Source organism: Cydia splendana, chromosome 6, assembly GCF_910591565.1.
Source record: "Cydia splendana chromosome 6, ilCydSple1.2, whole genome shotgun sequence".
In the NCBI taxonomy this organism is placed as follows: Eukaryota; Metazoa; Arthropoda; class Insecta; order Lepidoptera; family Tortricidae; genus Cydia; species Cydia splendana.
The window spans coordinates 16,991,129-17,019,000 of NC_085965.1; the positions used below are offsets into that span (position 1 = coordinate 16,991,129).

The following is a 27,872-nucleotide window of genomic DNA, read 5'->3' on the forward strand; positions in this document are numbered from 1 at the left end:
GAGTTCATCGTACGCTCGTTTGCAGTTAAAATTAAATATGAAAGTCACTTTCATTTTATCCCATGGGTGATCTTAAAGAAGCATGTCATTCCAAAGCGACGTCAAAAATTAAAATCGCATTTGTGCTGTTAATTAAAAAGACTGCCAAAAAAGTTGCATATCGGCAGATTTCGACATTCCTAAATATTCATATGACAACAGTAAAAAAATCTTTTATATATATATATATATATGTAAAAAAACTTCAATTCCGTTGGCTACTCCACGAATTTCATACAAAACCACTAAGGCCCCAAAATCGCCATACAAAAAGGACTTTGGGATTATGAGCCGTGTGCATTACAGAATGATTACTTTCAAAAGAAAATTTATATGCGTGGTCAGTTTGAGTTTAAGTATGTATTAAAATAAAGATTGACCGTCTAGATGCGACAGTTTTCTCTATTCCCGACATTTTCAGTGCAACCCTCGTACCCCATGGAGGCACATTTCTGAAATTTACTTGACACGTCCCTCCCTCGAGGCGCGATATCGCGTCCGCAATGACAATCAAAATTCAACTCTAAAATAACGCCTGAAAGTCGTTTTTCAGCTGGCAATTGTAGACCCCGGTTGAGGTGACGGCCTAATTTCAAGAAAATCCCTGGAGATATAATTTGGCCCAGGACTGTCTCATTTCAAACAGGCAGAGAGAATCATACTGTCTTTGTCTTACGCTAGTACTAGCACCCAAAAAAGGGGGATGAGTATAATTTTCCTCGTTCTTACTGACTGACAAGTTGTGTTTGCCATTTGCCAGACTATCAAAAGTATACATGAGTAACCACTTCCTATTTATTTTATTTTATATGCAAATTGCATTCATTTTTTAATAAGCACAAACAAATACTATAATATCTACGAACACAGTATCTTTTAAGTAGAATTAATCTAAAAGTGGTAACACACTATCGCACCGCACCGCGACCTTGGTGCGTCGCACTCATAAGCGAGAGCGAGAAACAGATATCTCTTTCTCAATTCAATGCATGCTGTAGTGCTGGCTTAAAGGACTCGCATCCAGGGCCATATTGTTTTAAAAAAAGCTGTAGTGATGCACAAATCGATAAGAACCGAAACGTTGAAAATAAAACAACGAAGTATTATTTTTGCTCATGTTTAAAATTGTAATGTAACAATATATCGAAAATGTATTAATGAATTACCTTAATGACAAAGAAATTTAAACAGAGTCTGGGAATACTCGAATAAGTAAATAACCTTGTAATTTTTATATATTACCTGTGGCAAACTCCAAATATCTTTCATTCATTCATCGTCATATTTTTCTTGTATATTGGGTTGTTTTTGTGTCGCTAATCTCAATTAAACATAATTGGAGTAGCAATTATGTCCTAGTCTAACAGCAGTTACTGAATTCGCTGGAAACAACTGTACATAGTTATGTGAAAACGTAAACTTTAATCGGGCCGACCTTGCATATGAACATACGTATTTTGGTTGGCATGTGAAACAAAAAGTGAATTCTTGTGTTTATCGAGAGCTCGGAGTGGTTAACTGTTAGTGTTATAAGTTATAGACCTTGATGGATATCGCGAAGGACTAATTCGTCAGTATTATGTATACATTTGCGTGTGGTAAAGACCACCTGGAGATCAGGCTTGTGTCAGAAGTATGTTCACAACGACAGGGATGGTAGCAGCACCGCAGCAGGCGACGGGTCAGGTGGCGCAGAATGGGAGCACGACGTTACCTCGCTCGCATCATCAGAGAACAGGTACTTATATTATCAGTGCTATTTCAATGGGTGCTTACTGCACTTCCTGATTGCCAAAAGTAGGTCCTGAGTGGAAGTTGTTTTTGTTCGTAAGTAGTTCATAAATTACTCGATTTTTAAATATATTTAAATACATTAAATATCAAAACATTGAGCATTTGTAGAGGTAGTTACAGCCCAAGGGCCAAATACAATATATTGCAACATACCTTTGTTACAAGAGAAATAAGGTGTTGCGATATATTTGGCCACTTTGCCTCTTTCACTGTATTCAATGCTGCATGTACTAAACAGAATATTTTCAAACTAATCACAAATTTCACTGCCTAGTAAAGTTGGTGTTATAACATAGGTAAATGTAAAAGCCACAAAATTTACCAACTTCAAATTCTGCAAGAACAGAAAACATTTTCTTCAATAATCTTGATTTGAGCAAATATCTCAATATGTTCACTAGTTTTCTCTAAAACAATTTATAAGTCTACTGACAGATTCAAAAATACATAGATTGACCTTCCCTCAGTTGTTGAACTGGTTTTTATAAAGTCAAGAGTTGAATTGTGCTTTATATCAGCTCAGCCACAGGCAGACACTTTTGTGTATGTATTATCTGCTGTAACTAATATTTTTTTCGTACAATAAAGTATTTGGTACTTACACACTTTCTTATATTTTAATTTTGTCTTATTATGCTAAATTATATGTTTGTGTTATTATAGATTTATAAAATGTCTAATGTATATGATAATTTTTTATTTTCCATAAGGTCAATGTGGCTAATTCCGTCATAGGGCCTATTCCGTCTAAGAGCATATATTTCTTTGATTTTCAATTGGAGAAAAAAAAAACCATTTGCTTTTTATTGCTGAAACTAAAAGCAATCGCTGCTTTGACGACAAAATTATCAATGTTGTTTGTGGTTTGAGAGAGAGAAAAACGCTAGTGGACGGACCCTATGACGGAATTAGCTACATTGACCTTAACTGTAAGATTTTGCCTAAAGATTGTAACCTTATTGTAGACCTTTAGCCTCCTAACTAAGTCCCTATGTAGTTCCTTTTAAAAGGACAAAATCAAATCTTAACTTATATAAAAAAAATTAAGGTTACTGCAAAAATGACTATGATTTAATTTGATAGCACAGTAACCTTTAAAAAATTACTTATTAAGAGACCAGCTTGTGTTCCTGACTGTACTGAAATAAATTTAACTATAAGTTTGTTGTTTTATTTATTTTTTAGGTATTAGTTTTAGTTTTGTAGGTAGTTTTAATTTTAGGTTACCTTTTATTGTAATAAGTTTGATATTAATTATGTATATGGTTTTACATAAATACACACTATAAGTTTATATATTTGTATGTCTATTTCATAGGGAGGCCGCCGGCAGCCCCCAAGTCTTATGACTATCTTCTAAAAGTGCTCCTGGTGGGGGACTCTGATGTGGGCAAGCAAGAAATACTACAAGACCTAGAGGATGGCTCTGCAGATTCTCCGTTTTGTAGTGGCAGTGGTAAGATATCTGCATTATCCTAAATCATGACAATAAACTCAGCCAACCTCAGCTCATTATAAGAAATTTATTAAAACTTCAAATAAAAATGTAATAATCTAGCTATAGTTCGTTTTTTTTAGTATTAGAAATAAGGTAAACAATCTTGATGTGTCTTTTAATTGAAAAACACATTTTAAAAAAAATTTACGTCAAATATGTAACAATTATGAATCTAATTCAATCATTTATATTCTTCTGCTTTCATAAGTAATAGTTACTGATTTTTAAAAACGTTTTTCAATTAAAAGACATTTCAAAATCGCTTACCTTCTTTCAAGTTCTTTCTAATGCTAAAAAAAACGAACTATAGTGGATGACTCATCATAAGAATTTTATTTGAATTGCAAGTGAAGAATTGAATAATCTAATTGATATTATTTTTCGTAAATTATTGTAAGTTTCAATTCAAGCTAAATATTATAGGACATTTTACACGAATTGGCTAAGCCCCACAGTAAGCTCATGAAGGTTTGTGTTGGAAGCTAAAAAAAAGTTATATCTTAATAATATTATTATACACATTGGAACATTATATGTACCATATTCTTGGAAATAAAGTATTGAATTGAATTGAATTTCCACCACACTGCGTTCTAAAACTCAGATTATGATAGAACACTGTAATGTTTCCCATTCCTAATTTGAGGGAGTTGACATAACCCAAAGTAATCATTAATTAGATCACGGTATGGTAACAGAAACAAACTATAGGTGACACATAGCATTGTTTTGTGCCTTATAAGACTGTGACTAATCTGTCACAATCTCATCACCATTGTTTGTATTTCAAAGACGCAATTAAATTAGTTGCTGTAGGTACAGTCAAACTCATAGAATGTTTACACTTTTGCACCTTACTCCTTTGTGATAAGGCGAAAAATGTAAACATATATTTGACGTCTACTGTACATCTACTGGGATTTAAGACTTTAAGACATGGGTGTCAGTAAAGTCCAGTGTTTGTGAGATCATCATGAACATTCTTCCTGTTTATAATCCTAACTTAGTCTTAGTTTAACATGAGATCTGCAATTTGCAGATTAAATTAAATGGATCAGTAATTTTTTTGAATCCCGTCCCCTCATATTTTTTTAGCATACAAAACAACAACGATCCTCCTTGATGGCAAGCGAGTGAAGCTACAGCTATGGGACACGTCGGGACAGGGTCGGTTCTGCACGATCATCCGGTCCTACTCCCGCGGCGCGCAGGGCATCCTGCTCGTGTATGACATCACCAACAAGTGGTCCTTCGACAGTATTGATCGGTGGCTGGAGGAAGTGGAGAGGGTGAGTGTTGAGTGAGCCCAGCTATGGGACACGTCGGGACAGGGCAGGTTCTGCACGATCATCCGGCCCTACTCCCGCGGCGCGCAGGGCATCCTGCTCGTGTACGACATCACCAACAAGTGGTCCTTCGACAGTATTGATTGGTGGCTGGAGGAAGTGGAGAGGGTGAGTGTTTGGTAAGCCCAGCTATGGGACACGTCGGGACAGGGCAGGTTCTGCACGATCATCCGGCCCTACACCCGCGGCGCGCAGGGCATCCTGCTCGTGTACGACATCACAAACAAGTGGTCATTCGACAGTATTGACCGGTGGCGGGAGGAAGTGGAGAGGGTGAGTGTTGAGTGAAGTCGATAGGGTAGTATCTCTCTCTCTCTCTCTCTTTGTCTCTCTTGTATTAGCATTTATCTCAGCTGCATTTATATCTGCCATTTCTTAAGCATTAAATTACGAGTAGAATGGGATTGGTAATGTTAGTTAGTATTCAACTTAGAACTTAGACCTACCATTTACATTGTATATAATTTGATTTCCATTATAATCGCAATGATCATGTAAATGACGTTAAATTAGATCTTGTTATGAAGTAGCTATTAATAGCCTTCGTGATAAAACGGGAACAACAAGTAAATTGGCATTCGCGGGGAAATGCTGTCGCACGCATTCCACAAGTTTGATTACAAATACAATGAGTTTCAAACATTTGCGTGTAATTACGACGATTTATTAATTTGTTCATAGTATAATTATATTTCTACCAATACCTACATACTAGCGTAATAATTAGACATATCGAATTTTCGACGAGTGCTTTGCTATTTTACTTTTTGCTCGTATTTTTGTATTATAATTATTCTCCGACTGAAACCGTGAGTACCTGCCTACCTACTTTTCCGATTTTTTATATAGGTATGTACATTTTCTTTCCTTATAGCCTTGCGATCTGGTAAAAAGAGTATTATCCCAAGCATTATATTACATTGTGTACCAACCCTATACTCACTGATTATCCATTCTTATTTATTTAACATTACTGGGCACATTTTATTATTATCAGACAGATGTGCTTGTTATTATTAACGCTATTAACTATCACTATAAATACTATAATTAAGAGTGCAATCACCTAAGGTCTACAATAGATAAGTAATGACCAAACAGTGCACACAGACATTAAAAGTAACCAATCTGTGTCTTCTAGCAACATCGCATAACGCAAAGTAGTAGTGTAATACTCGTTCGTATTGTCGTACATAATAAGTTTCCTTGCGGTCCTGTCCTATCTAAAGCTTTGTCATATTCTGATTAAAAACACTTTCTTCATAAACAAAATCTGTCGAGCCCAATCTCGTGTTTAAGCTAGTGCCAAGAATATAAATTACTTATAGGTATTTTTTACTTGTTTGTTTATCTTTGTCTCCTTTATCTTGAGTGTTTTTGTTTTTAACTCTTATTCTAATCGCATTATCTCAAACACTATTGTAAAGCCTTGATTTAACTATAAAAAATCGTTAAAAGCTTTTAGATAGAATTTTGCTCATGTTCTTCCAAGAAATCCTTAAATCGATATATAAATGAATAATGCGGCTATTATAACAAGTGAAATTTCAACAAAAATATTGTCTACAGCACGCGCCCGGCGTGCCCAAAGTGCTAGTCGGCAACCGCCTGCATCTGGCGTTCAAGCGGCAAGTGCAAGAGCGCGACGCCGAGATGTACGCCGCCAAGAACCACATGGCGTTCTTCGAAGTGAGCCCGCTGTGCGACTTCAACATTCGAGAGAGCTTCTGCGAGCTGTCGCGCATGGCGCTGCACAGGAACGGTATGGAGCGGCTCTGGAGGAGCAATAAAGGTATGAGGAATTTTATTCACTCTGTTACTTCTAATACTGTTCCTATACACGATATAGAACTTCTCAAATACATAAAATTTATAAATGCTGAACTATGAAGTTAATTCCTTGATAATTTTATACGACTTTTTTTTTTCTAAATTATTTGTTTTTGTAAATTACATTCCTTTTGTAACAAATGCGAATTCCTTTTAACCGTCTGACTGTTATAATAAATAGTTCGATGAATGATTTGCAAGTTTTAGAAAAAAATCGTGCTCAAGTTTGACAGCTGAAGAAAATTGCGCTGTACGGCGACTACGACGAAATATGTTTTGTGCTATCTGAATTGACAACCGAGAGTTACGGGATAATGTACCGACCCGTACCTATATACCGCCATCTACTCGAAGTACGAATTTGTCAAAGACTTTACACATATAATACATTGAATCATTGGATCTAACAAACTATACTTCTATTTCACCGGTTGGCAACAGGCGGCTCGCGAGCTTCCCTGGCTATTTTGTATGTAATATTGACAAACGACAATGTCTGATAAAGTCATAAATATTAACAAAGTGCGGCCCGCGTCAACTTCGTTAACTACTATGTGGCCCTTGGCTGCAAAAAGGTTGCCGACCGCTGTATCTATATGAACATGTTTGTCCGCAGTACTAAGCCTCCAGGAGCTATGCTGCCGCGCCATCGTGGCGCGCACGTCCGTGTACGGGCTGGAGCGGCTGCCGCTGCCCACGGCGCTCAAGTCCCACCTCAAGTCCTACGCCATCTCGGCGGCGCCCAGCCGCCTGCGCGCCCGGGCCTCCAAACACAACCACCAGCGGCTCAACTGCACCGGCAGGAACTCGTGCTCCATCGTCTGAGGGTGACTATTAGGTCTATCGGCAGCTCTGGTTTACCCCGACCTCTTAGCGATCTGACCCCCGTTTCACAGCTGAAAATTCCCTGTACATTGCTGGTCTAACAAGTAAATATGTATTGGCGTTGCGTACTAACCCAGAAATGTACAGAAAATTGTGTCAATTGTCAGCGTGGTAGTCGTATTTTTTGTCTCTGCAGCAAAGCCAGATCATAAAGATAAGTCATTATTGAGTTTTAAAAGTAAAACTGTATTCTACTTGGCATACATAAAAATTAAAAAGCCACATTGACTTGTTTGGAAAACCAAGCACTCTATAAACAACATCTAGTAAAACTGTTTTTTTTTATTGTTTCGTATTTACGAATGCTGTGCATAGTTTCTGTTAGCATTACGTGCATCTCGCGCGTAGTTATAAACGTTTATCTTGTTTGTCGTAGTTCAACAAACACCAAATAACATACCTTCTTTTGAATGCATTAAATAAAGTACAAGATTCTGTAATTATGAATCCTTGCATTGTTGACGAAATAAAAAGATCTTAACTTAAGGTTATTTTATAATATGCATGCAAAATCCATATTACAAAATAACCTTGTAGTTGGTCTGTGTGTTGTTATTTTTTAATAAAGTTGTATTTAAAGCCATTTGTTATGTTATATTTGACGGTTTTTTCCATGTAATGTCATTCATTGGTAATGCCAAGAGGTCGGGGTTTTAGCTTTAGTTGAAGGAAATATAAAAGAAAAACACTATAATAATTCTTGTTAATCTCAGTGTGAAGCCACGATTAGGACACATTTTTCCTGTATCACTCATAGGAAAGATCGAAATGCTCGTCAAAAATAATCATATTTTTAAATAAAAATTTCCTAACTGCCAACAATTTAATATTAAATGTTTATTATTAATAACGTAAATGTAAACATCACAGTAATTATCGCTCCGAATGTATTTGATAGTATTAACGCCCTTCAATAGAATAGTCGATGATCCTAACACAAAATACAGGCTGTACTGACAACGGATTTGTGACTAGTTTTAGACTAGATTAAGGTATTGTTACTTAAAAGGTCATTATGTGAATATAGGTAACGTTATTAATAGATATATGTGAATATATTGTACGGTAACTGTTCTGATACCTCCCGCGGAAGCATGGACTCGCCTCTCTTAGACTTACGATAGTTCAGATGAAGTTATGTTGGATCCAGTGCCATCAATTGTCCATTTCAATCACATTTCCACAATTAACTTAGGCTATGACAAACAATATACCGACATTACCGACCAACATTACCAATGTCATGATCACAAACTACTAAGAAGATACTATGATTGGTAACAACAAGGCCATACTGAGTGTGACTCTGGGCGGTACTGTTCTACCCTTTTTTAGCATTAGAAATAAGGTAAACAATCTTGATGTGTCTTTTAATTGAAAAATATGTTTTAAAAATAAGCCACGGCAAATATGTAACAATAGGGAATATTAGGCAAAGCTCTGCGTAGGTGGCACGTTTGTGGTACATACAGTAAACAAACCACATTGACACATGACCTACCGCGAAACAAGAAAATCGAAATTTCGTTATCTAATCTCTCTATCACTCTTGCATATTCGAGCGATAAAGAGGCAGATAACGAAATTTCAATTTTGCGTTTACCGGTAGGCCCTTCTTAACAAACCGCCTTGATGCATCAACGTCATATTTTATTGTCTGTGAAAACTTGACAAAAAACAGTTTAAGGCACAGTATGTATAAGTTAGTCTATGAATTTACTGAGTCGGTAGTGCTGCACTCTGGCGGCAGAACATTGCAGTAATATCCCCTATTATGAATCTAATACGATCATTTATATTCTTCTGCTTTCATAAGTAATAGTTACTGATTTTTAAAAAGCGTTTTTCGATTAAAAGACTTGCCAAGATCGCTTACCTTCTTTCTAATGCTAAAAAAACGAACTATATTAAGAGCGCTCTTACAAGAAAAGTCGAAATAACGCAAAATTGATGATACTAGTCGACGAAATTCAGGACTTTGTGCTCATTATTAGAAACAATGAGTACTTGTTCCAGTAAAAGCGTCTTCTTATCTTTTTAAATATCGTTGTAAATATTAGAAAAAGGACTTATTAAATTAGTAATGATTTTTTTTCTGATGGTCGTTTCCGAAAAACCCCGTGAAGCACTGAATGGCAAGCTCTTATTTGGAAATGTTGAGAAGTTTACTCTGCTAAACCTGGCTATTTTGTATTACTAATACCCTGTACTTTAGGCATATCAAACGATATTTTTCCTACACACCTTTGAGAAAGAGAAAATCAAAGTAAAACGAACTCAATTTTCTCTCCGAAACAAGTGTCAATTCCTACGAAAATCTACTTAATATCGAAGTCATTTTCATACTCAAGCAATCTGCAACGCTTGCTCATACTGTTGGTATACATTAGTGTTTATGAAATTCTACTATAATTTTTTGGCAATTTTTTGAAAACTACTCTATATTACCGATGACGCGCGCTGCGCCAGCTCAGTGCCGCGGCAGAGCTTGTAGAGGCAGGACGTGTGTCGGTCGGCTCCGCACATTTTCAACGGCGACAACGAGATTTTTTATCATTGTGTGCGGCGGGCGCCGTGTAAAACGCTATACTGTGTGCGTGTAAACCGCAACGAGAGACTTTGATCCTAGCACTGTTTTTATAGTATTATAATTTATAATGGTACAGTTTAATAAACTACCGGACAGGATTTAAAATATTTGATCAGGTCGTTTCAATATGTATTAATTTTGACTCAAGATAGTACTCAGGGTCTGATGATGGAGCCGGAAGGTGGTCACCGGTACCAATCAACCATGCAACTAAACCACTTCGTGTTTAGGCTCGTTTTATTCATCTCAACAAGATCTTTGACACAAGATAGTACTCATGGTCTGATGATGGAGCCGGAAGGTGGTCACCGGTACCAATCAACCATGCAACTAAACCACTTCGTGTTTGGGCTCGTTTGATTCGTCTCAACAAGATCTTTGACACAAGATAGTACTCAGGGTCTGATGATGGAGCCGGAAGGTGGTCACCGGTACCAATCAACCATGCAACTAAACCACTTCGTGTTTAGGCTCGTTTTATTCATCTCAACAAGATCTTTGACACAAGATGGTACTCAGGGTCTGATGATGGAGCCGGAAGGTGGTCACCGGTACCAATCAACCATGCAACTAAACCACTTCGTGTTTGGGCTCGTTTGATTCGTCTCAACAAGATCTTTGACACAAGATAGTACTCAAGGTCTAATGATGGAGCCGGAATGTGGTCACCGGTACCAATCAACCATGCAACTAAACCACTTCGTGTTTGGGCTCGTTTGATTCGTCTCAACAAGATCTTTGACAAAAGTTAGTACTCAGAGTCTGATGATGGAGCTGGACTGTGGCCACGAGTACCAGTCTACCATGTAACTGAACCACTTCGTGTTTGGGCTCGTTTGATTCGTCGCAACAAGATCTTTGACACAAGATACTACTCAGGGTCTGATGATGGAGCTCGAAGGTGGCGACGGATACCAGTCTATCACGTAACTGAACCACTTCGTGTTTGGGCTACGTGTTTGGGCTTCGTGTTTGGGCATCGTGTTTGGGCTTCGTGTTTGGTGTATCACCTAGTGTCAAAGATCTTGTTGAGACGAATCAAACGAGCCTAAACACGATGTGGTTTAGTTGCATGGTTGATTGGTAATGGTGACCACCTTCCAGCTCCATCATCAGACCCTGAGTACTGTCTTGTGTCAAAGATCTTGTTGAGACGAATCAAACGAGCCCAAACAAGAAGTTGTTTAGTTACACGATAGACTGGTACCCGTGGCCACCTTCCAGCTCCATCATCAGACCCTGTGTATCTTCAGTGTCAAAGATCTTGTTGAGACGAATCAAACGAGCCCAAACACGAAGTTGTTTAGTTACACGATAGACTGGTACCCGTGGCCACCTTCCAGCTCCATCATCAGACCCTGTGTATCTTCAGTGTCAAAGATCTTGTTGAGACGAATCAAACGAGCCCAAACACGAAGTGGTTTAGTTACATGATAGACTGGTACCCGTGGCCACCTTCCAGCTCCATCATCAGACCCTGTGTATCTTCAGTGTCAAAGATCTTGTTGAGACGAATCAAACGAGCCTAATCAAGTTACTACATGGTTGATTGGTATCCGTGACCACCTTAATCATCATCATTATCATCAGATCCTCAATACTAGTTCGTTTTTAAACCCTCGTTGATACAAACTTTACAACCTATAGGTACCAAATGCTATGACGAAACATGTAAATAAGCGAGTACCTATAATTTATTTCGAGTAATACTTATACCTTCATAAGTACGAGTATGGGGCTATTCATAAATTACGTCGTTTCAAATGGAAGGAGGGGGGGGAGGGGGGTCTGGACATCGGATGATGGTAGTATGACGTAGGAGGAAACAGAGTCATCCGAAGCATGATTTTTGGATGATTTGAGGGGTGGGGGGGTCAAAAATCGTCAAAAATAGATGAAAAATTAATTTATGAACACTGCACACACTTACATTTGCACTGCATTTAGTATTTTCGTACTTACCAAATAACAGTTTTAGGACTTTAAAAGTTAAGCACATCAGTTAGTGTTGTTATGGTTGATTTCAATATGCTTCGCGAAGGATCAAGAATGTTTAATCCATCATTGTAGTGCGAGTGTGGTAGAAGGGATCGGCATACTGAGCTCGCACGGCCTGCCGCAGCGCGTAAAATACCTAAACTCGCTCAACGCCGAAATGTAATAGCGCTCTTAACGAGGAAGGGAGAGTAATGGCTTAATTGTTTCATTACGCTCGTGCATAGTCGGTTACACTTTCCTCTCCTCATAGCGTAACATTTTCATAACCGTTCGGCAAAACTTTACGTCGTATCGTGCGTAATGAAAGGCTATACTTAGTTACTGAAAGGAAAGACTAGTTACCTTGTATTTTCCCATTATATGTAGTTAAGATTAATCAACGCTATGTATCCAGCTCAGGTTTTTGCTCCTGCTTAGCCACAGGTACGCATGCATATAGACTAGAGCGTACTTGATGTGCGTTATGAATGCATTCATAACTTACATAAGTTTTACAAACGTACACAACACAGTGCCACCGTAAACAGCAATGTCTACATTTTTCTCGTTCAAAGTCTCATTCCGATATAACGGGGTTATTTCGTCTTTAGAGGTTCCTGCCAGTTTATATATGTATTAGTTTCACTAGCCCAGTATCGATTGAGCAATTAAATAACTAACTGACTATTTTGGCTCAGCGATCCAAAGAGAATCTTGGCCTCCGAAACGCGAGCGTACCACCTGTCCTGAGCACCTGAGCAATTAAATATTTAAAAAAAATGGAAAATCTATCGCCCTTGACACAAATATGTGGCGTAACTATAAATATTGAAGACAATTCACACGGGGTTATTTCGACTTTAGAGGTTCCTGCCAGTTTATATATGTATTAGTTTCACTAGCCCAGTATCGATTGAGCAATTAAATAACTAACTGACTATTTTGGCTCAGCGATCCAAAGAGAATCTTGGCCTCCGAAACGCGAGCGTACCACCTGTCCTGAGCACCTGAGCAATTAAATATTAAAAAAAAATGGAAAATCTATCGCCCTTGACACAAATATGTGGCGTAACTATAAATATTGAAGACAATTCAATTGTTCTTTTGAAATAAAGTTTTCAAAAATGTCAGTAGTTAAGACTAGACACATAATATAAATCCTTAAAATTACTACACTGCAATGTTGAAATAATCCCGTTTCACTACACATTACACATATCGTACTTGCTAGCTTGCATTCATTTAACTTTATACATATGTATACTATATTTACCTAAATGAAAAAAAAAAGAACGTAAATTCCAACCACTAGAGTACAATGTCCTTATTTTTATAACCATATTGTGTATCGTCGTGGGCTATCCTTATAATTAAAGTCACTTATTGTCCACTATTTATAAGTAGATTAAGGTCACGTACGGGGCATTATCTATGAAAAGGGACCTTATTGTCGATGGCGCTTACGCCGCACAGCGTCGCGCGGCATTGTATTTATATCGAAGCATCGTTAATAATGGCGTAAGTGCCATCGACAATAAGGTCCCTTTTCATAGATAACGTCACATATTATTATGTAAACACTTGTAAATACTTAACAATTTGAGGAATTCATCGTAGGCATACCAAAAGTTCAATCTAAATTCCAACAACATATGTCGGATATATTTCAGATAACTTGTTTACCATATTAGGGTCTTATTATTTAGGAGGTTAATCAATTTGTTGCATAATGAAATTATATTTCTGTACATTATCTAGAAAGCTTGTTTCCAAAATGTTTCAATCCTGGTATTGGTAACAAAAATGCATGAAGTGTGATTAACAGACCCATACCGCTTTGAAACAATTCCTGTATATTTGTGTTTATTATTTTATACTAAAGAAAATATTTAGTTTTTTAACATCGTGTAAAAATACTTTGTGAAGCCTATATGTATTGCTATTTTGAGATCTTCGTATTTTGGAAATAAGCTAAAATATGGTTTTGTATGTTTTAGTATGTGACAGTGAATAGTTTTTGCATTTAAATGATTCATATCGAGCACAGCACATAGCCACGAACCCACTAAGAAGTTGGAAGTGTGTCAATCAATACATTTGGTTCTCCGTCCCTATAAAACCGAACCATTCGTTAATTACTAAGTGTAACATTTGACCTAAATTCAACTTGTTGTATTGACACTTACCCGACAAAGAATTTACGGCGATAAAAAGTAATAATTACAATTCGACATTTTTAAATCATCATGCAAAATATCGGGAAACTATCGGGTCGATATCTTAGTTGGTTGGCCTAACCATAGAGGAATATAGTAAGACAAAAGTGCTCACTCCATACATCAGTTTTAGTACCAAAAGGACTATTATTTTCATAGTCGACGTCTAGCATCGAGTTGCGGAATTATCAGTACTGCTACTTGACAATAGATGTAGCACCGACCGGAAAGTCTTATGTTGTTGAACATTCCGCTACTCGATGCTAGATGTCGACTATGAAAATATGGAGTGAGCAATCTATGTATTTTTTTCTCTATGGCCTAACTTAGCACAGGAGCGTCGCGGCAGTATCTCGCCAGCGAGATGACTGTGTCTTTTTCTAATTGTATTAACTAGAGCAGGGCTCTCCAAACCCCGGCCCGCGAAGCGTTCTAATCCGGCCCGCCGACAGCGTTCCAATCCGGCCCGCGGGAGCCAAGCTCCAGATGTTCAGCCCTAACAGCAGTAACCAGATACACTCCCACCCCCCCCTCGGCGCCGACGGTGGCCCGCGCGAAAATTCTGAAGCGCAATATGGCCCTCAGGCAAAAAAGTTTGGAGACCCCTGAACTAGAGGACGGGTAATCTTTCTCGCGGGCGAGAGGCTATTGCGATAGTCCTGTGCTAAACCGGCTGGTCGCTTATGCATCACGCATCCATCTTTCTCTCAGTATTGTGTCATTTGAACAGACGTGGTGGCGCAGTTTGTGGTTCGCTCTGCTCGGAAGCCCCAAGAATACATTTCTAAATTATTGTAACTACTTAATACTTGTTGCATGATAATCTCGCTACCGAAAGTTGACCCAAGTGCAGTCAGCAAACGAATACAGTTTGCACCCCTTAGGAAATAGGGGTTTAAATGCGTAAAATATTTATTCAGCAAAAAGTAACCATCCAATAGAAAATTTATGTTGTGAATAATGAAAATGAAGAATAAAATGTGATTATGTACTTGTAAATTAGACCTACTTTGGCCAACTTTCGTTATATTTTTCAAGTTGTAACACGTCTAAACGACGAATTTGTAAATTATTTTACTAAATTATAACTGTTGACGAAAATAACTAACTTTTGTAAATATTGTTTCGACATTATATTATGAGTTATTTTCATTTTTCACTTGTGATTGATTTAGTTGATAAACTTAATCCAAATACATACACTAATGCCAGCTAAAAGTTTGGGTTAGATTGATGCAGTCATTATCACTACTATTGTAAGTTGTGAAATAAATTTAATTTATAATAATAACTTTGTGTACTCATTTATACCTGACTTTTTAATTAATCATTAAGGAGACCGTAAGTAAAAAAGGGGCAGCGGGGGATTTAATGTCATCATTTAGCTTAGGTGTATTCAACTTTCTGTGAGTGCGTGTATACCCGGGAAAACAATTTTCCACTGACTAAAAGTACCTAATGTAAATTGCATACTAGAGGTATTTTTGAAGAGGAGACATTTCGCGATCCTGGGGTTTACATGTTCAAAACGCCGCAGCAAATAACTGAACACATGTAATCATATACGCGCTTAAATCATGTTCAGGCAAATAGGTACCTTATCCTTCAATTTCATTCTTATAACTACATATTTTTTTTCGTGTAGCTAGGAATTACAAATCGTGTAACTCTATGGTAACCCAAAACAAGGCCTTACAAAGAAACATCGAACGGTCACCGTGGTGTGCCGTGGTTCCCTCATTACTGTACAAGACCTGCGTGAAATTACGCACGGACCGACAAAAAATAATCAATAGAAAACAACATGCGCCCTGGCGCGTACCAGACGTAACTTGACAGTAGGAGTAGCTAAACAATGTTATTTCGTAGTGGAAATGCGTTAGACATATAAAAACCACAAATGTTTGATAGAACCAAGCAATGTAAACTGTCGCACAAAATGATGATTCGCTTAAACAATTTTTTGTATGTTTTTAATTTGCGTCAAGGCACCATTCTAATCGCCGTCCACCAAATCGTGAGTACATAACAAACCTTTACATATCATAATAATTACACTATTCATCAGTTAATATAGATAGGCTGTGGTATAGGTACCTAGTACCTATATACCCTATGAAAAAACAGCGTCAAGAAATACTCTACAAGTCACATTGCTATTTATTTTTTTCAGGCGCTTTCATCATTCGTTTTAATTATTTTATTAGTTGGTATTTCTCATGTCGGCGAGATGTTGTCAATGCTTCACAACGACATGGAGGACGACGCAGAGAGACGAGGGTTCTTTGAGGTCACGTACGACCAGCAGCTCACGTTCCACGAGGGTGAAGTCCTGAGCACCAACAACCAGCGGAGATTCGCTAAAGCGCAACATCTGGCTTCAGGTACCTACATAGTACATGATAACAATTTTTTGCCATGTCAGTGAATAAACAAGTGTTTGATAGTTATCAGTGACGGGACGCTTGCAGTTCCAGAGTTTGCCAACCCTATAAAAACATTATTTCTCCATACTGCACTCCTATCTTGAGGAACCAACGTGGGTACTACATTAGTCATTAGTACATACCGTACTGTTGCTCTTGAAAAACTACGACACACTCAGGTAGTAAGTAAGAGACTGCATTACCGCCAACCTTGTGGGCCGGAATACTGCCTAGGCCCCAGGGGCGTATTTACCATAGGGCCAAGGGGGCCATGGCCCGGGGCGGCAGGCCGCAGGGGGGCGGCGAAGCCGCCCCCTTGCGGCTTTTTCTGGGCGCCTTTTATAATCAAACTTAGCAATTTTTTTATTATATTTTAATTGACATTTAAATTAATAAACAAACGAACGCTTCAAACCCCACCAATTGCTAAAAATATCTACCAACAAGTACCTAAATTAAGCAACATTTTCGTTCAAGAAGTATTAGTACGGCGCAGTGCCGGATTTACCACTAGGCTGAGTAGGCTGAAGCCTATGGCGGCAGATTTTAGGGGGCGGCAAATTTGGGTCAAAAAAATATTTTATTAGCTGTTCAGATAGGGTCGACCAGAATTTTGTCGCTCCCCTATTTATTTGTAAAATTTAAATAACAAGCCTTGTCGATTTTGCCGCCCTCTGTCATGTCAAGACCCTTTATATTGAGACAGACAGACGGCCGGACGGACAACAAAGTGATCTTATATGGGTTCCGTTTTTTTCCTTTTGAAGTACGGAACCCTAAAAATTTACCAACTATTTTCTCGAAAAAATTTCGCGCTCGCTACGCTCGCGTTTTCACTTACGTACCTAACATTATTTGTGACCCATCTGACTATATACATACGGGCGGTTCTTGTGTCTTCGTGATATTCAATCTCACTAAATTGTTCCGATCCCATGCCGAAACTCAGTACAGATAGAGTGCTCTCGATATCAGATACAAATACAATACTTTTCATGACTTTCCAGCACCAAAGAATGAGGGATAATGGTACGGCCTGTGTAATACGCATCCCTACTACTGTCGTCTGCATAGCAATGATTATCATTGATATGCAGCAATGACAGCACAGAACCTAGTGCAACGCCAACGGTAATGTCCACACTATCGGAGCAGCTTCCGTCTACTATACGGCTCATGTGCGTCTACCGGAAAAAAAGCTAGCGATCCATTTGTATAACATAGTCCCTCGAGCAGACTCGATGCCAGACCCGACCGAACTCCTTAGCTATATCCAACCTGACTGCCATGTCTCACCTTGATTCTCAATGGCCAAAACCCAGCAGTACCCACCGGTCACCGATCAGATCAGGCAAATATCAGGTCGCATCGTCATTGAGTGACAAAAACGGCCCATATAAATCTGTATCTAGAATAGTGACATTAGTGACGTCACCTTTCTGCACTCAAAAGAATAAAAAATTATCTACGTTCCACTATCAGCGAAGAGCGCCTGAATAGCTTAGCTCTTCTTAATATAGAAGCTGAGCTGACAAACGTTTTAAATTACGACAGCGTTATTGATGATTTTGTCAACCAATTTGTACATAGGAAAACAATGTAAATGCCTATGTGAGTAAATGGTAAATGTTTAGTTTTTTTTATTTCACACCCCAAAGGTACTTGTTGCAGGTTTTTTTTTTCTTAAATAAAATACTTTATCGTCATTGTCGTCACTGATGAAGGGGGGCGGCAAATCAAAATGGCCCGGGGCGCCAAATTTGTAAATACGCCTCTGCTAGGCCCACTAGGGCCCTAAGGGGCCAGGCAACCTAGCAATAATACGGCTTTGATATGGAGAAGGGGACCTTCTAAATCCTAAGTGCCTAAGGGCCCTAGATCTCTAAATTTGGGCCTAATGACCTAACCCACTCTGCTAAAACCATGGTAACTCTCTGAGCCAAATATATAATCTGACCCCGGTTCTCCTGCAAATTGGATCCCCTCATATTTCGTCAGCTGACAAGCAAACCTCACTAATTACCACTACAAGTTGATAGCCATAGTGAACCATATTAGTACTTAAATAAGGTTGATTTTTGTTTAATATATTTTTAGTAATTAGTGACTTTTGCTTGTCACCTGACGATTTGTTTTAATAGTAATTATTAACTTACATGCTATTCCATGGAATGAAATGCGAAGCTGTCGTAATAATAACGTAACTATATAATTACTTTTCTTAAGAGATTGCATTAAAAATGTATAAATACACAAAAAACCAACGTTAGAAAAAAATACGTATGTCATAATATTAATAAAATGCAAAACATACCGGACCGAGTAAAGTCTTGAATGCGGACCGCTGATTTGCGCGCAGTAATCAGCAGCCGCCCGCAAGCCCGCACTCGGCCAGGATATGCGTACGAGTTGGGTCGAAATTAGCCTTCATATACGTAATTACTACTTATCATCCGCTGATAATAAATATTGCAAAGATATTACAAGTACTAAGATGATGTATCTATACTCTGTACTTTTAGGTATTTAAAAAAACGTAAACAAACCATTAAAAGGGTAATTTATTGGGCAGGTTTTGGTTCCTGTTAAATTTTCAATTTTAAAAAATAACAGGTTACAGATTCGTTCCATCCTATTTCAGCAACCTGTAGTTACGCTGGATTTTATGATATATATACACATATATAAATTTACCCAATTATTTATATCACATTAAATGATTAATAATTTTTTATAGTAAATTGCCTCATAAAAAACACCCAATTTTGCAGATGTGCAAAACGCAAGGTTATAGTTATGAGGATAAAATACGACTAGATTACAGAGTACCGTTTTTAGTGTAGCAACACGTACCTTGTGTCACTTTTTAACTTGGTCGGTTTGACAGCGGCCATTGCTTGACGCTTGTTGCATTGTGTTTTATAGTCGGATGCCCTTGCGATATTTGTGGTGTTTTTGAGCTGTTATTCGTTGTAAATTTTGTGGTTTTCTGTTAAGTTTTTGTTGAACTTGTTTGTTTTGTTACGGAGTTGTGTGTTTTGCGTGAACATGGATGATAACAAACCGGGAAGTAGCCGGCCTAGTTCCCTGCTTACATTTCCTTCTCCGAAGAAAAAGAGGCCTAAAACGGGACAGCTTTCGTCATCGGAGAAGACCGTACTTGTTAACGTTTATAAATACGTGGAAGAAACGTGGCCCAAGGATAAATACCCATATAAAACCGAAATCGTTCAGAAAACGGCAGAAATTGTTGGTGTCTCGACTCCTACTGTATACTCTGTTTTGAAAGAATACAAGACCCACGGTCGTGTTCAGTCTCCACCGCCATCTGCGACGAAACCAAGTTTAGTAAATGCACTGGATGAGATTGAACTGGGTGGCATTCGAAGAAAAGTACACCAATTTTATTTTGCCAATGAAATACCAAGTATAAACAAAATGCTTGATGCAGTAAACAGTGATGAGAGTCTGCCAAACTTCTCGAGAACCTCATTTTTTAAAGTTTTAAAAAAACTGGGGTTCAAGTACTCTAAAAGAAACCGAAAAAGTATGTTGATTGATAGAAGTGATATAGCCTTATGGCGTATTAACTATCTAAACAAAATAGAAGAAGAACGAAAGGCAGGGAAAAAGATTTATTACCTGGATGAGACCTGGGTTAACGAAGGTAATTAAATTGTTTTACTTTTCTTTTTAATTTTCTTATTTGTAATCATTTAAATAGAACTTGAGAGATGATAAATAAACTAATGCTGTAATGTATTCTTTACGTTATGTAGTATGGTAAAAATAGTATCCCATTCAAAGATACACCTAATTCCTTAATTTGACATGTCCGCCTTCAACTAAGCACTCGCTTATAGACCTTCTTTATTTTGTGTGTCTCAGCTTTAATCCTACCAAATATTTATAAAGATTAGAAAAGCTATACTCAAGTTATCGTCTTACGTTTGATTTATGTTGTAATAATAGTGCAATAATTATTATTTTGGTTTACAGGGCACACGAAAGAAAAAGTTTGGCAAGACACAACAATCAAGAGTACCAAAGAAGCTCATCGCCAAGGGCTTTCTACAGGACTCAAAAATCCATCCGGCAAAGGAAAACGCCTCATATTAGGCCACATAGGTATGTCATATTTGTGTTCAATAATATGAATCATCCATACTAATATTATAAATGCAAAAGTCTGTCTGTCTGTTTTCTCTTCAGACAGACAAAACGCTGGCAGAAGGCAGTTTATTTATAAGTGATACCTTCTGCCAGTCACTTTGTCTGTGTAAGATTATGATGATATGTCCTTTCCCGAGAGAAACTCCATCAAGTGTCAAGAGGTTCATAATATTAGTATGGTTAATAAGTCATACACAAATTAATCTATATAATGTGATATCTGTGCAGTAACAGGCATTCATAGGCTCCGGTGCCTGCTTACCATATTTGTTATTAGCATGCATTAACATGTTTCTATATTTTTGTAGGATCTTCAACCGGCTTCTTGAAGGAGGGCGAGCTGATCTTTTTAGCGGGCACAGATGATGGAGACTACCATAAAGAAATGAATGGAGCAAACTTTGAAAAATGGTTTGACGTTATTTTAAATAACGTTGAGCCAAATTCAGTAATTGTGATGGACAATGCACCATACCATTCACGCAAGCTCGAAAAAACTCCTATTTTAAAAACAAAAAAAGCTGAAATCCAGGAATGGTTACGGTCCAAAAATATTGCTTTTGGACCTAAGGAATATAAGGAGCAACTCTTGAAGAGAGTGCGAAAAGTAAAAAAAAATACGAAAAATATGTTGTGGATGAAAAAGCAAAAGAAAGGGGCATTACTGTCATAAGGCTCCCGCCCTACCACTGCGAGCTCAACCCTATTGAGCTCATTTGGGCACAGGTAAAAGGGGAGATTGCCGCAAAAAACAAAACGTTCAAATTGAAAGAGCTAAGAGATTTACTACCCGAGGCACTCGGAAATGTCACTGCTGCTAATTGGAAAAGCTGTGAAGATCATACCATAAAAGAAGAAGAAACAATGAGAGGGTTAGATAACCATATCGACAACTTGACTGACAGATTTATAATAAATGTGGGGGGGGATTCATCGTCATCATCATCATCATCATCATCAAGTGATTCCGAATAAAATATTAAATTTCCTAATTGTACTGTATTGTACTAATAAATAAAAATAATATTAAATTCTTGTGTCTTTTTATTTTATTTATACACTGGTCTCAGCCTTTACCTATTCAATATGCGTCACACTGCTGAGCACAGACAAAGGCCTCTGGCCTCCTCCCATGCAGTAGAGGGCTTGGGCTATAGTCTTCACACTGGTACTATGCTTGTATTGTAGTATGTAGCTGGAGACATCACATACACCTTTGAATTTGTTTGTGAATGTATGCAGGTTTCTTCACGGTGTTTTCTTTCATCAAAGTCAAAGACCGACTGATAAACTCAGTGGTACGGTCGGGGTTCGAATCTGCCTGATTGAAAGACATCTTACCACAGTTAGCACCAGGCTACCAGTGCTTATGGGTAAGATGTCTTTCAAAAGTACATTAATTACTTTAAATAATATACGTAATTATAATATTTAAGGTTATTAACATAGGTAATAATTATATCACTCGAAAAAGGTTCTAAACCCCTGAATCTGTCATTTTTGACAGCTGCTGTTTGTTTACGTTTTTTTAAATACCTAAAAGTACAGAGTATAGTTAGGTTCATAATTATAGCGTAGGCTAACTTTTTAAAAAACAATTTTGTTACAGTCGCCATCAGAGGCATCAGATATATCGGAGCGGCTAAGGCGCTCACAAATATCTGAACACGCCTCTATTGTCCGGGCGTCAGTGTGTTCAGATATTGTGAACACCTTGGCCGCTCCGATATGTCTGATGACGACTGTACAATATATCTACATAGTATAGTTCATTGTATTTCTTTTCCACACTATCATTTTTATGCAAAATGCAATTCTGACTGAATAACGCATCTAATTAATTTTTCACCTCAGCAGCTCGAACAAGGGTACTTTGCTTCTTAAAAACAGTGAGCAAAATGCGATTTTGCTCACTGAGTCATTTTGTCTCACTCAGTGAGCAAAATCGCATTTTGCTCACTGAGTTGAGTCATTCAGTGAGCAAAATGCGATTTTGCTCACTGAGTGAGACAAAATGACATTCAAGTGACCTTTATAGTCAAATGTCATTTCAACATGCGGGGTCTAATACAAGTTCGATACTTGGGTTCTATTATCTCTGTCCCTCTAGGTATGTTCTCACCGCTTAGGGTGAAAAATTTTGTGTACTACACGAGATCAAAGTTATTTACATCTCGTGCGCTTTTGAATCCCTTACTACGCTCAAGATTCGAGCGTAGCGAGTGAATCTAATTTAGAATCTTGAGCGTAGTAAGGGATTCAAAAGCGCACGAGATGTAAATAACTTTGATCTCGTGTAGTACACAAATTTTTTCACCCTAAGCAGTGAGAAGATACCTAGAGGGACAGAGATAATAGAACCCAAGTATATTATAGAATCTGTCGCTTGCACGGGACTCAAAATAAGCACTCGAAGAAATATCAAACTTTGATCTCTTGTTGTACAAATAACTATTTTAGCATAATTACATTTTGACAAGATTCACTTTGGACACTATTACTTTTTATCCAACTTCAGAATGGTCATTTCAAGTGGACGATATTCCATTTGTACCTAATGAATGACAGTAAAGTAAACCTACTTATCGTCCGCTGTGCTTATATGTATAAATACTGCAAAGATATTATACCTAATAAGTACTAGATCTAGTACTTAGGTATATTCTTGAATTATAGCGTAGGCTAAAATTTCAAAAAAAGAACATTTTTGATACAATCGCCATCAGATATATCGGAGCGGCTAAGGCGCTCACAAATATCTGAACACGCCTCTATTGTCAAGGCGTTAGAGTGCGTGTTCAGATATTGTGAACACCTTGGCCGCTCCGATATGTTTGATGGCGATTGTACAAGATATCTACATAGTATATAGTTCATTGTATTTCTTTTCCACACTATCATTTTTATGCAAAATGCAATTCTGACTGAATAACGCATCTAGGTAATTTTGAGGCTGCATTAAAAATTTACAAGTAAGTACCTAAAAAAACGAACAGCGAAAAAAAAACCTGCCAAGTGCGAGTCGGACTCGCGCACGAAGGGTTCCGTACCATTACGCAAAAAACGGCAAAAAAATCACGTTTGTTGTATGGGAGCCCCGCTTAAATTTATATTTATTTTATTTTGTTTTTAGTATTTGTTGTTATAGCGGCAACCATTGACGTACATAATATGTATTGACATAGATATTATATTATAATATCTATGTCAATGGCGGCAACAGAAATACATCATCTGTGAAAATTTTAACTGTCACAGACAGACGGACGGACAGACGGACAGCGGAGTCTTAGTAATAGGGTCCAGTTTTTAACCTTTGGGTACGGAACCCTAAAAACAAAACAAATACGTAAATAAAAAATGCAAAACATATCCAGCCCAACGGGTCTCGAACCCAGATCACTAGCGCGAACTAGCATCTGCGCCCAATACCGCTCGACCAGGACTATGTGTATCTGTGTTGTCGAAATTAACCTATACATACCTAATTAGTTACTAATGGCTCTGCTAATGATTAGGTTGAAATTAGCCTACAATTACAATAATTAAAATTTTGGTCTTAATTCATATTAGACTATATTATTTACTTTGTGTGTATTTAATTTTGCTCATAATTTATAATGGACAAAATTCCATACCGGCTTGATAAATTTACGGCGATTACAAATTTGGTTAAAAATATTTTTTAGCAGAATTACATTTTGACAAGATTCACTTTGGACACTATTACTTTTGATCCAACTTCAGAATGGTTATTACAAGTGGACGATTTTCCATTTGTACCTAATGAAAAAATAAACCTACTTATCGTCCTACCTATGTATAAATATTGCAAAGATATTATACCTAAGTACTAGGTGATGTAACTAGTCAGGTTCTTTAATTATAGCGTAGGCTAACATTAAAAAAAAAACATTTTTGTTACAGGCGCCATCAGATATATCGGAGCGGCTAAGGCGCTCACAAATATCTGAACACGCCTCTAATGTCAGGGCGTTAGAGTGCGTGTTCAGATATTGTGAACACATTGGCCGCTCCGATATGTCTGATGGCGACTGTACAAGACATCTACATAGTATAGTTCATTGTATTTCTTTTCCACACTATCATTTTATGCAAAATGCAATTCTGACTGAATAACGCATCTAATTAATTTTGAAGCTGCATTAAAAATTTACAAATACATTAAAAAACTAACGATGTAAAAAAAACAAAATAAATATGTAAATAAAAAATGCAAAACATAGCCAGCCCAACGGGTCTCGAACGCAGATCACTAGCGCGAACTAGCATCTGCGCCCAATACCGCTCGACCAGGTCTATGTGTACCGGAGTTGTTGAAATTAACCTATACATCCATACATACACATCGGTAACTCGTGGCATTTAGGTAGCACTTAAGAGATTAGTTTAATTAATTCCTTTTTTTTGTGGTTTCTTTTTCTCGACTCGTATAGGAAGAACATTGTCACATCACTAGTCTGTTAGAAACTGTCAAGTGCCACGAGTTACCGATGTGTGCTCATCACTAATCTTTTAAGTGCTACCTAAATGCCACGAGTTACCGATGTGTATACATAATTAATTACTATCGTTCACTGTTTATTGCTGATTATCAGACATCGTACATTTTCCAGCAATTTGACTAACTAATAATTTACTTGAAAAAAAATCACAATTAATCCAATAAAATAAGGGCTTTTGCTAAAGATTCAATATAATATTCAGTTGTACATTTCCGTGTTCCAGTGACAGTAATATTCCTATACACGAGCACGATCCTCACGTCAGTCTACCTCATGTGCTGTATCTCGTTGCTGCACGGCGCCGTGAAGTACCGGCGAGAGTACGTGTTGCCGTGGATCCTGGCCGCTTGCGTCGGTGTGGTGTTGCTGCTGGCTGCTATTATTGTGGGCGACGGATACCCGTGCGTTGTCAACTTGTTTGGCGGACATAACCTCTACCGTAAGTAGTTGAATTTATATCTTAGTACTATCCTATAGGCAGCGGTCGGCAACCTTTTAGCAGCCAAGGGCCACATATTAGTTAACGAAGTTGACGCGGGCCGCACTTTGGTAATTTGTGACTTTAGCAGACATTGTCGTTTGTCAATATTATATACAAAATAACCAGGGAGGCTCGCGAGCCGCAACCGAGAGGTTCGCGGGCCGCTTAATTGTTGCAGACCGCTGCATAGAGTAGTATCATAGTAGGAGTTAATCAGTACTCAAGTAGTAGGTACTATAAATACTTACTATTAGCACCAGAGTCCAGTAAATATAGAAGACCTTCAAATAATTACCATACAACATCGCGTGCCCCCATTGCCGCATCCCCATCATTGTTTCAGATGGTTGGATTTTAGCTTTGTGCGTATTGTTATTGTTAAACCGACAAACGCTCACTAGATAGCGCTTTACGCCCAGTCTAAGTCGCCTTGATTATGCTTTTAATGTAGTTTTGTGCCTGTGCTAGCGAAGGCTAAAACATCGTTTTGAAATTAGACAGTCGCGTAAAGCTTAAATTCGATCATAATAAACAGAGCCATCTGAAGTCGCAGTGGTGATTGTAATTTTTTGTTTCTCAAAAATGGACGGCAAAGTCGACTTTGCCGTTTAAAAATTAAAAAGTTAAAAACATTGCAGTCTCGATTTTGGGACTGCAATGTTGCATACAAATTCCATTATTTGTCGAGTTCCAAACTTTTTAAAAGTTGAAATGGCCATATCAAATGAAGGCACAGGCCCATTGGCCATTAAACAGCCAAACAGATGATTAGTACCGCGCTTAGAGGATATAACCAACGGAGACGCCATGTCTAAAATTTTCGGTACAAAATAGTCTGCCGTTTTTTGCGGGGGAGGGGCACATCAAATGTATAGGTACGTCATGTCAGATAAACGTCAGTCCATACATATGGTTGACATGTGGTTGACCATTGGCCGCCTATTTTCGACAGAGGGGAACGCCTGTTAATGGCGGCTCCATTGTTAATTACTCCGAGGTACCGCGACTATTTAGCTGTCTCAAATAGGTTGTCGTATTTTCGGCAGAAAAATACACTTCTATTTTTTTATTAAAAAAATAAAAAGGCGGCAAAGGTAATTTTTTCAATTGTTTCTACTTTTTTCTGTGAAAATATATACGTAAGAAAGTTGCTTTTGTAAAATATTTCTATGATATTTATATTTCTTGCACCATTTTTGAGAAAAGCACTATATATGACTCGGCTGGAAGGCTACTTGCTGGCTTCGGATTCAATTAAACGGACTCCCAAGGTCGTCCGTTTAAAACGAATCCTCAGCCTGCAAGTAGCTACTTCCGAGCCTCGACAATAATGTGCTATTATTTACTGACTCCACACTTACGAGTACTATTCGTTCTAGATTTCGGCTGCGCCCTCTTCGTCCTGACTTTCATCTACGCCATCTGCGCGGTGTCGAGCTTCGCCCTGGAGACGGGAGGGCGCTGCCGCGCCGCGCGCGCCGCCAGCGACGAGCGCGGCGAGCGCCTGCTGCTGCTAGACCACGCGGCGCACTCCAGCCTGCTGTCGGCCGCGCAGCTCAACAAGCTCACCAACACGAGGACGCACTTCGTTTAAGGCGGCGATCCGTATCAGTGCAGTAACCGCGTAAATTGCGCTGTCAAATTGTCCTTTAATGTTCAGAGAATTCGGTAGAGAGAGGATGAATCGGGTACGGATACCAAGAGAATCTCATAACTCATCATTACAAAAAGTTAATTCTATTCATTTAAAATTGAAAGGATCGAACATGTGCGACTCTGTCCCTTTTAAAAAAGATTATAATTAAAGGTAATTATCTTAAATAAATAAAAAATAATTAAATAATTTAGCCTATATACGTCCCACTGCTGGGCACAGGCCTCCTCTCATGCGCGAGAGGGCTTGGGCTATATAATTTTGTTAATATTTTAAAAAAAGGGGATGAACTCCGGTGAAGTTTGGACCTGCCATGCTTATTATCCAGATAAAGAAAGAAACTTAGTCCTTACTCTTAGCAATATTACGCTATATTAATGATTATTACGCTAGTACGTTAACGGCTGATGCCTTGAGTATTATGAAGTAAGACACGC

The 27,872-nt window shown here is 38.0% G+C and overlaps 3 protein-coding genes and 1 long non-coding RNA gene across 6 annotated transcripts in view; all 4 read left to right on the forward strand.

Annotated features, from left to right (window-relative positions):
* The window catches only part of LOC134791759 (uncharacterized), a 259,461-nt gene that overhangs the window by 214,616 nt on the left and 16,973 nt on the right, over positions 1–27,872 (forward strand). The gene's annotated exons all lie outside the window — the stretch shown is intronic.
* On the forward strand, positions 1,277–8,902 carry LOC134791487 (ras-related protein Rab-40C). 3 transcript variants are annotated; one of them, XM_063762531.1, is made up of 6 exons: positions 1,277–1,777; positions 3,152–3,289; positions 4,427–4,502; positions 4,668–4,785; positions 6,247–6,469; positions 7,124–8,902. In XM_063762531.1, the coding sequence occupies exons 1-6, from the start codon at positions 1,675–1,677 to the stop codon at positions 7,330–7,332; spliced, it is 867 nt and encodes a 288-aa protein (XP_063618601.1). In that variant the 5' UTR covers positions 1,277–1,674; the 3' UTR covers positions 7,333–8,902. The 3 variants fall into 3 exon arrangements, with proteins under 3 accessions (XP_063618601.1, XP_063618600.1, XP_063618599.1); XM_063762530.1 differs by lacking the exon at positions 4,668–4,785 and adding an exon at positions 4,833–4,950 and having other exon boundaries at positions 7,124–8,901; XM_063762529.1 differs by lacking the exon at positions 4,668–4,785 and having other exon boundaries at positions 1,278–1,777; positions 4,427–4,620; positions 7,124–8,897.
* LOC134791488 (uncharacterized) lies at positions 15,944–27,405 on the forward strand. The gene is made up of 4 exons (XM_063762533.1): positions 15,944–16,192; positions 16,349–16,559; positions 25,524–25,739; positions 27,161–27,405. Exons 1-4 carry the CDS (start codon positions 16,076–16,078, stop codon positions 27,373–27,375), a joined length of 759 nt encoding a protein of 252 aa, XP_063618603.1. The 5' UTR covers positions 15,944–16,075; the 3' UTR covers positions 27,376–27,405.
* LOC134791890 (uncharacterized) lies at positions 19,122–21,639 on the forward strand. Its single transcript, XR_010144362.1, has 3 exons — positions 19,122–20,268; positions 20,601–20,729; positions 21,083–21,639. It is a non-coding gene; the product is annotated as an uncharacterized LOC134791890 (long non-coding RNA).